The sequence below is a fragment of the Acinonyx jubatus genome, chromosome E1, assembly GCF_027475565.1.
Source record: "Acinonyx jubatus isolate Ajub_Pintada_27869175 chromosome E1, VMU_Ajub_asm_v1.0, whole genome shotgun sequence".
In the NCBI taxonomy this organism is placed as follows: domain Eukaryota; kingdom Metazoa; phylum Chordata; class Mammalia; order Carnivora; family Felidae; genus Acinonyx; species Acinonyx jubatus.
In genome coordinates this window covers 4,379,505-4,388,369 of record NC_069397.1, presented here as the reverse complement: position 1 = coordinate 4,388,369, position 8,865 = coordinate 4,379,505, and the positions used below count along the sequence as shown (strand labels likewise).

At 58.1% G+C, this 8,865-nt stretch overlaps 1 protein-coding gene across 1 annotated transcript in view; it reads left to right on the top strand.

Moving 5' to 3' along the window:
• The first annotated feature begins 2,168 nt into the window (after nt 1–2,168).
• Nucleotides 2,169–8,865, top strand: part of GAS7 (growth arrest specific 7) — a 216,248-nt gene continuing 209,551 nt past the window's right edge. The window contains exon 1 of the mRNA XM_027047361.2: nt 2,169–2,812. Coding sequence (XP_026903162.1) covers nt 2,630–2,812 — 183 coding nt within the window. The 5' untranslated portion in view covers nt 2,169–2,629. The remainder of the gene's footprint in view (nt 2,813–8,865) is intronic.

The window sequence follows — 8,865 nt, the reverse complement described above, 5'->3', positions numbered from 1 at the left end:
TACGAAGAGTCTGCTCAGTGAAATAAGACTTATTGTGAAAAGAAGGTAAATAATCAAAGATTCAAATAAAAGTTCAAGACAGTAATACATCAGGGAGGAGGAAGGCAAAGGGATGGAAATAGATGAAGGAGAAAGTCATCTTCCCTTCGAGATCTTGTGAGAAAACAGAAACCCAGACGGTGTTTTTAAAAAATGTTTGGCATCCCAAAGATACACTTAATATTGCCTTGGAAATCTTAGTTCAAAAGGAAGTGTTAGATAATAAACAACCAGGACCATTGGACTAGATGGATAATAATTGCCAACATCTGAATACTTAATACGCTAGGTATTCCTTAACATTGTTTACATTTTTACTTATTTAATTCTCTTAATAACTAGGAAACAAATGCTACCAACATCTTCTAACGATGAGGAAAATGAAGCCCACAGAGGTTAAGTAAATTGCCCAAGGGCACACAGCGAGAAAGTGGCTTGAGGTGGTTTGAATAGGAGGAATAGAGAGCCCACAAAGCGAGCCACTAAGTACTTTTAACCTCCTCAAGTCCCAGATTCCAGCTACTGGATTCAGACTCCAATCACAGATGGGGAAAGAAGCCTGAAGGTGTCAGAGTGTTAGGTACTGTCGAAGTTCCGTCTTTAGGAAGGGTTTGGAGATAGGGGTTCCAGCAGTCAATTCTATACAGACTGGCGGTGGGTTTCCACCAGAGAACCTTTTCTTGAGATGCTATTTGTAGCTGGGCCTACAAGGATACACCTGTCTCCTGACTCAGGCAGGGCGGACAAGAGGAAGCAGCCCCTGGTGTACAAGAAGCCAGATCTGGGGGCGCCTGGGTGGCTCAGTTGGTTAAATGTCTGACTTCAGCTCAGGTCATGGTCTCGCATTTGTGGGTTCGAGCCCCACGTCGGGCTCTGTGCTGAGCAAGTCACTTGGAGTAGGGTGTATGGGACACTGAGTAGGCTGAGATTTCTCCAAGCCCAAACTGGATTATAGGTTGCTCACAAGGCACCCTGGAAGACTCGAGAGTTGCAAGAAGGCTCTGGACCTGTTGTCCTCACTTCAGCTGGGCCTTATCATCAGATATGAAACTTGAGGTCAGTCTGCAAATAGTCACACGTTCCCCCATACAAGGAATGTGAGGCCCTTTTAGCTGATTAGGTCAGTTACTTTTAGTGACTGTTGCCCACATCAAATTTGGTAGTTCTGCTTTAAGGGACTCTTAGTGGGGACTGTGGTCAAGAGGTTTTTTTTTTTTTTTTTTTTCCCCTCATGTTTTTAGCCAAGCAAGGGTTTGTGAATTTGCAATCGATGGAGCATTATAAGCAATCTGGATTTGTCAGCTTGCCCGTGGCCAGAGGCCAGACTGAGGGGTTTCAAGGTTAGATAGCTTAAAGGCAGACTATGGCTCAACAGTGATTTTCCAAAGCTAGGGTGGCCTGGGCCCAAGCATTTAAAAAAGTTACTCAGGGGGCACCTGGGTGGCTCAGCTGCTTAAGCGTCTGACAACGGTTCATGGGATGGAGCCCTGCGTCAGGCTCCACGCCGACAGCTTGGATGGAGACTGCTTGCCTGGAGAGCAGGCTGGAGTCCAGATGATCTTTGTAGGTACCCGGCTCATTGCATAGAACGTGGCGGCCTCCTGCTGTTTGTTGATTGAGTATGTGAGTGTAGACCTCTCCGCCTGGCCCACCTGGATTTCAGGAAGACTGGTACCCTGGGTGGGGGGGGGGGGGCAGGCAGTCCTTCTCACCTTCCCCGCTTCCTCCACGTATCCTCATTGGCCTGCCTCCCATTCGACCAACTCCTAACCCCAGTCCTTCCAGTGTTGAACACATGGCCTCCCGGCTCGGGCGCCAGGCTGCAAACCTGTCTTGGTGAGTCAAGTTCAGCCCGAGGTTCAACCCCGACAGCGGCGGCCACAGTCACAGTCCCTCCCAGCGACCGCGGAGCCCGCCGGCGGCGGCCACCAGACCTACAAAGCCCGCACCGAAGGGCGTTGCTAGCGCCGCGGCTCGGGGCGGCGGGGGCGCGCGCGGGGAGACCCCTCCCCAGCGACCTGCCCCCTCGGCGGGCGTGGCCGCCCTGGCCCCGCCCCCGCCCCGCCCCCTCGCCTCCGCGCGAGCCCCAGCTCGGCCACCCCGGCCGCCAGCCCTCTCCGCGGACCGCCCGGCCGCCCCCTCGCCGCGGAGCCGGGCCCTCGGCGATGCCCCGGATCCCACCACCTCCCCCGGGAGCTGCGCATTTCCGCGCGCCCGGGCGGCCCCCGCTCCGGCCGACCCCGGCGGCCGCAGCCCGCGCCCCGCGTCCCCGGGAAGTTGTCTCCGGAGCCCGCGGCGCCTGGGTCTCCTCCCCCTGAGCCCCGCCCCCCCCGCCCCGCGCCCGAGCTGCGAGCCGCCCGGCCCGGGGGCGTCGCCGCTTTTGCTCCGCGAAGCCAGCGAGTCTCCGCTCCCCTGCGCCGCGCGCGCGTCCCCCGCCTGCCCGGGGACCCCCCGCGCACCCCCCGAGACGGCGCGCGCCCAGAGCGCGGGAGCCCGGAGCGCCGGGCGCCTGGGACCCCGCGGAGCCGCTGCCCAGCCCACGGGGCTCGGCCGGGATGCAGGCTGCGCTGTGAACCCCGGCGCCAAGGCCATGTCCGGCGCCCGCTGCCGGACCCTGTACCCCTTCTCCGGGGAGCGGCACGGCCAGGGGCTGCGCTTCGCCGCGGGCGAGCTCATCAGGCTGCTGCAGGTTCCGGACGGCGGCTGGTGGGAAGGCGAGAAGGAGGACGGGCTCCGCGGCTGGTTCCCCGCGAGCTACGTGCAGTTGCTGGAGGTAAAAGGGGCGAGGGCCGGGGGGCCGGGAGACCCGGGGCTGCGGGGCTCGGCGCGCTCGCGTACCTGTTGCCCGCACCGGGGACGCCCCAGCCGCTCCCCGTCCGAGGGGGCGCCGCGGGGCGGGCTGGGGGTGCAGCCGCTGCGCGCCCCGACTCTGGGGGCGGCGGAGCCAGCGGGGCGCCCCTCCGGGCCGGGCGGCGCGGGGATCGCCCTCGGAGCGCCCCCCGTGCCGGGCCTCCCGAGCACATCGTGGCCGCCCTGAGGAAGGAGAACTTGTTGCCTGTGTGAGTTCTGGAGCGGGCGGGCGCGCTCCCGGCGGTGGCAGGGGGCCGGCCGAGGGCTGCGGAGTCCGGAGGTCTAGGCATAGAGGCTGGGAGCTTGGGGATCCGGAACAGCGGCGTCATCGGTTGGGCCCCGGAGCCCGCCGACCCGAGGACGGTCGTGCTGCCCCGGGTCAGACCGCCTGGGGGCCGCCCACTTGCCGGTCAGCTGAGCCGCCCGCCCCGTCCTGGGGTTCCTCCCCTGGTCCAGCGCCCCCCAGGCCAAGGTCCAGAACCTAAAAGTGGTCTGTTCCGGGGGTTCTGGCCTGACCCCAGGGCTGCAGAGGACCTGCTGAGCCAAGTCGGCTGGCTGTTTATTGTCTGGGTGACAGTTGGGAGGGCTCCTTGTCCTTTAATCGCTGAGCTCTCGGTCACAGCCAGAGTGGCCTCCGAAGTTTCTGAAGTCCTTTGGTGGGGGCGGGGGGGGGGGGTGGGCTGGGGAGGAGTGACTTCATAGGCTATCCCCTTTCCCAAAGGGCTGCCAGATTGTTGCCTGGCCTTAAACAGGCGGTTACCCACAACCGTGTTAAGTACATAGTATAAACGTTCTGCTGAAACACCTCCCCAAATCACTGGAGACTGCATTTATTTATAATTTGACCCCTGACCTACTCTGCAAAGAACAGAGTAGGAAGTTTTGAGAGAAATTGCTCCGTGGGACCCAAAGAAAGGAAAAGAAAGAGAAGGAAAGATGGATGGATGGATGCATGGATGTGGTGAAATGGTCATGGGTGAGTTTGCTGAAAAATATCCTGTGGAAATATGATCAGAACCACGGCTGGATTCACAGAGCCTTCTTCCAGGGTCCAGAGGGCAATGCAAAAATCCCCCCTCCTCCCGATGAATTAGGAGCATTTGAGCAAAATTTAGGCTGGAAGAGATCTCAGGGTCTGAGCAGAAGAGGACGTTCCAGGACGCTTTTGGTTCTGTATTTTGAGACACCTGTGTACTCAGGAAAGGCTCAGGTGTGTTCCTCAGATCTGTGCCGAGGTTCAGAAGTAAAAGAAAGCAGGTGTCGCGGCCTCCCTGTTGGTGGCTCAAAAGCAGCCCTGGGAGAGCCTCCTCTTTTCGAGTTCCCCTGGTGACCACACTTCTCCAGGAAGCACTAATGTGGAAATTTGGCAGTTGTGGGTCTGTCCGGTCAGGAGCGTCCCTGGCTGGGTGCCCAAAAGGAGTGTTTTGGGGTGCGGGTGGGGCTGGTGGGGTCTTAGGCTGCTGTTAGCAAGAGTGGGGGCTCTGCGTTTCCCTCTGGGGAAAGGGAGGCTTGAGCCAGACCCAGGGGGCAAACAGAACGATCAGCCGGGTCGGGCGCGTCCTGCGGGTAGATGTGCTGAGCAAATCTCCGGTGCGTGAGTGAGGGGCTTTTGGACAGCTGCCAACTGGTGATGCGCCAGGGGGGGTGCCCATGTGCGGGAGCAGTACCGCTGAGAGGGGGGCCCGTTTGTGGAGCACCCACTAGGCGCCCGCTCTCCTGACCGCTCTGTGAAGGGGGAGGCGCTCTCCCCACATCCCAGGTGAGCAGAAGTGAAAGCAATTGCCCGAGGGAGTAATGCTTGTGTATTTGCTTAGCGGCTCAGAGGGCTGAATATTACCTCTGTGCTGGTTTTCAACGTGTCAGTGTGGGCTCAACTGCTAACAGGCGAGGGAGGGAATGGTCTGGATGCTGTGGGAAAGGACAAGAGCAGTCCCTGTAGGAAGGATCGGAGATCGGGCCCTTTGTGTCTGGGCACCTCGTCGGTGAGCAGGCTGGACCTCAGGGCGGAGGGCTGGGTCGGGCTGCAGGATATGTGGGGAGAGTCCCTTGGGTCTGGGTGAGCCCTCAAAGGCAGACCCGGTTCGTGGAGAACGCACAGCTCCCAGGGGACTGGCCGGTACACGAAACCACACGTCTGGGGGAGCAGCGGGTTCGTCAAGCCTGGACGTTAGTGCAGGAGCCAGGAGGCTGGAGACGGGGCCTGGAGGTGGGAATCCTCATGGGACGTGTGCCTGCTGGAGGCATGGAGATCGGGAGGCCAGGGGAGCCGCTGGGGAGGCAGGTACAGACAGAATGGACGGCACCAGCCTCCTGGTGGAGGAGTGGGGAGGCGGCGGCACCACCGGGAGTGGTGGACAGAGTGATACCAAGAAGCCCCGTCTTGGCGGAAGGGTGCAGCAGGTTGAGAACAGCATATGCAAGATGGACGCTCCTCAAGGACTCCTTGCTCGCTCAGATAAAGAAAGTGGAACTGAGAGGCCCTTGGCTTTGCAAGCCGCACACCCCACGGAGGGGAGCTGGGAGCTAGCTGTGACACAGCTGAAAGATCTGTCCTGGAGGCCGGCCAGCCCCGGGGGAGAGGCCAGCTTGGGGAGATTCTTGTCCTGGTTCCTGGGGGGAGAATCTCTTTGGTCAGGCCATCAAGGAAATGGGAGAAGGGTACAGCACGTCCTTGGTTTCCAGAAAGCGGACCCCAGGAAGGTGTCAGCCCAAGTGGAGAAGTGTGGGGGGCCAAGGGCTGGGCACAAGGTGGAGCCTTCCAGAGGAGGAGAGCACTGGAAGAGGGAACCCGTCTTTCCCAAGAAAGATGGAAGGTGAGATGTAAGGGCCCCGAGATAAAAACCGCCAGAATAATCGTTCTTGAGGGTCTCTTCAGCCTTGCATGAAGAAGGGGAGGAGCTGAGAAGTTTCCTGATATGTGGGAGACGTGGTCGAGGAGCTGAGACAGGGCCTGGAGACTTCAGGGGAACGTTCTGTCTGCTCCAAGCCAGGCCAGGATCCCCTGCATAGACTGGAGGCCCTGTGGGGGCAGAGGTTTCTGCCAGACTTGTGGGGTGCCTGGTGCCTGACAAACAGCTCCTGGGGGAGGCAGGCAGAGCCCAGATCCCCGTCCCTGGGGAAGTGCCCGAGAGTTGGATGTGGGCAGGTCCGGTGGCTGGAGGGCCAGGAATTCCCCGCCGTCTGCTCTTAACCTTGAGTGGAGAGAACAAATTGGGGACCCGGAAGATACTGTAAGGCATCTGTGGAAACCCCCAGAGCTTTTGGGAAATAATTCTGGAGGGGGGAATAAGACTGGAACACAAACACCCCAGAGTTTTCCGTGACTGAAGTGCTGTTCTGAGAATCTGCCGTCTGGCCACGAGGTGCGGGCCTCAGGGGCCAGGGCGACGTGACGTTGTTGGCTAGCACAACGAGACGTCCCCTCCTTGAACCCGGTCACCTCTCCGCCTTCTGTTCTCTCGCTTTGGGTTCACGTGCTCCTGCCGGAGCTTCCAAGGTGTGGATGTGAGAGACGTGGAGCTGGGGAGGGGGGCTGTGCCGTGGATAATCGATGGCCGTGTAACAGGCCACCCCGGAACTCAGTACCGCGACACAAGCATTTACCATCATGTCGCACATCGCTGGGGACCGACCGGGCTCCGCCGGGTGGTTCTTCTGCTGGTCTCTCTTGGCATCTGTCACGCCTCACGGTGGCCGGGGCTGCGGTCCCGGGGCAGGCAGAGCTGGGCAGGGACTCCAAAGTGGCATCTTCACTCTCTCGCTTGGCGTGTTGTTTTTCCAAGTGACTTTCTTCTCTCCGTTTCGTGTCTCATCCTCCAGGGCCTTTCCGCACGGCCTTTCCCTCTAGCAGGGAGCTGGAGTCTTTCCAGGGTGGCCGGCTTCCAAGAACGCACGTTACAAATTGCCCGGCCCTCCTAAGGCTTGGGCTCAGGACTGGCAGCTCACTTCTGGCACATTCGATTGGTAAACCGAGTCACTGGAGCAGGAGATCCTGTGTGGGAAGGAGGTGCATGAGGGTGTCGGTACGGGTATGGACACAGGTCCATTGAAGGCTGTTTTGCACACTGGCAACCTCAGGAGGGGAGGGAGAACACGTCTGGCATACTGATGAGACAGAGCGCCTCCCCAGAGCGAGGCAGGGTGCAGGAGTCTTAGCTGACTTGCTAGAAAATTCTCCACGGCCATCCTCAGACGAGATTTTCTCTTCTTAAAAAAAAAAAATTTTTTTAAGCTGCCAGGGATTTCTTTATAAAGGCCACCTGATAAATGTTGCAGCTGAATTTGGAACCATATTTTCCTGTCCCTAAAGCCTGAGTCTGTCCACTGGGGCATGGGCCGTCCAGCCTTCTTGGGTTGGGTCGGCTTTGTGCTGGTTATTCATAGACACCGTGTATCCTAGCTGCCCAGTATGTAGTGGATGCTTGCTTTGTTACACAAATTGATTTTATGTTATTTATTTAAAAAAATTTTTTTTAGTTTATTTCTTTTGAGAGAGACAGAGAGAGTGAGTGGGGGAGGGCGGAGAGCGAGACGGAGAGAGAGAGAATCCCAACCAGGCTCCGTGCTGCCAGCACGAAGCCCGATGCGGGCTCGAACTCACGAACCGTGAGATCATGACCTGAGCCGAAACCAAGAGTCGGACACGCCCAACCGACTGAGCCACCCAGGGCGCCCCTACACAGATTGATTTCAATACACGGCTTTTTTTTCTCTAACAGGAGCAGGAGCGTTACCTAAAGTGGGTGTGACCTTGTCAATTTTCTTTTTTTTTCTTTTTTTCTTAAGGCAGTTCATTATCCGGTCTGTTCCCAAAGCTGTAATTAGGGCTGGTGGCTCGCAGAGTATGGCACGGTGACCAAAAAAGACCAGCGTGCTTTGTGCGGTCGTCGCGGAGTCATTCTGCCCTTTGATTTGGGGGCTCGCGGTCCACGGTTGTAGCTCCCGCTGTTTGAAAAATCTACCTTGAGCTCATCCCTCTGTCCACCTCTGTTCGGGAACCTACCCCCTCGTCCCCGCTGCGCACGGGGCTGGTCAAGTGCCCCCCGCCCCAGGACTTCAAAGCAGTGGGCAGGGCTTACGGATGCCAGGGATTCAGGGCATCTCTACAAAAGTTCCCTTAGCAACACGTCGGCAGGAATCCCTGACATCTGTTCACCATCACGTGGATCCCTGCTGCCCGTGACCACCTAGAAACGTGAATGAGATACTGACCTTCCTGGACTCTTCCAGCCTAGAAACAAACCCGTGTTTTATCTGGCCGTGTGAGTGACCTCCTCTATGAGCGTGGATGCCGGGCGGCACTTTGCTGGGGAGAGAGAATGTTCGGTACATGTCAGGCGTGGGGATTTTTGTGAGGCCGCTCCAGGGGACGTCGGTCTGTTGGGTTTTGCTCCCTTATTACTCACAGCGGCAAGGGAGCACATTTTCTCACAGAATGCCAGCACGGAGCCGCCTTGCAAAATTAGTAGATTCCTCTCTCCCTGCCCCGGCGAGGCTCCTGGGGTGGCGTTTCCACCTATGCAGAGGAGTAGCAATGGCGGCCGGCAGGTGGTCCCGCTTTGCCCTCTGGTTCATCGGATCCAACAGGTGTATGAATTTGTGAGAAGTTTTCGTGGATTCATGAGGACTCCCCTGCGTCCTCCCTGCACGGTTAGTATCTCCCCAGTCTGCTGTCTGATAAAGACGTGCTCTGTTATTTGGGGCGCCCGGGTGGCTCAGTTTGTGAAGCGTCCGACTTCGGCTCAGGTCACGATCTCACGGTTCATGGGTTCGAGCCCCGCCTCGGGCTCTGTGCTGACAGCTCGGAACCTGGAGCCTGCTTTGGATTCTGTGTCTCCCTCTCTCTCTGCCCCTCCCCCGCTTACTTTCTGTCTGTTTCAAAAATAAATGAACATTTAAAAGAAAAAAAAAAGATGTGCTTTATTAGGTTAACTTTGGTCGACCGTATTTATCTCATTTGTTGAGCTGAGATTTAGA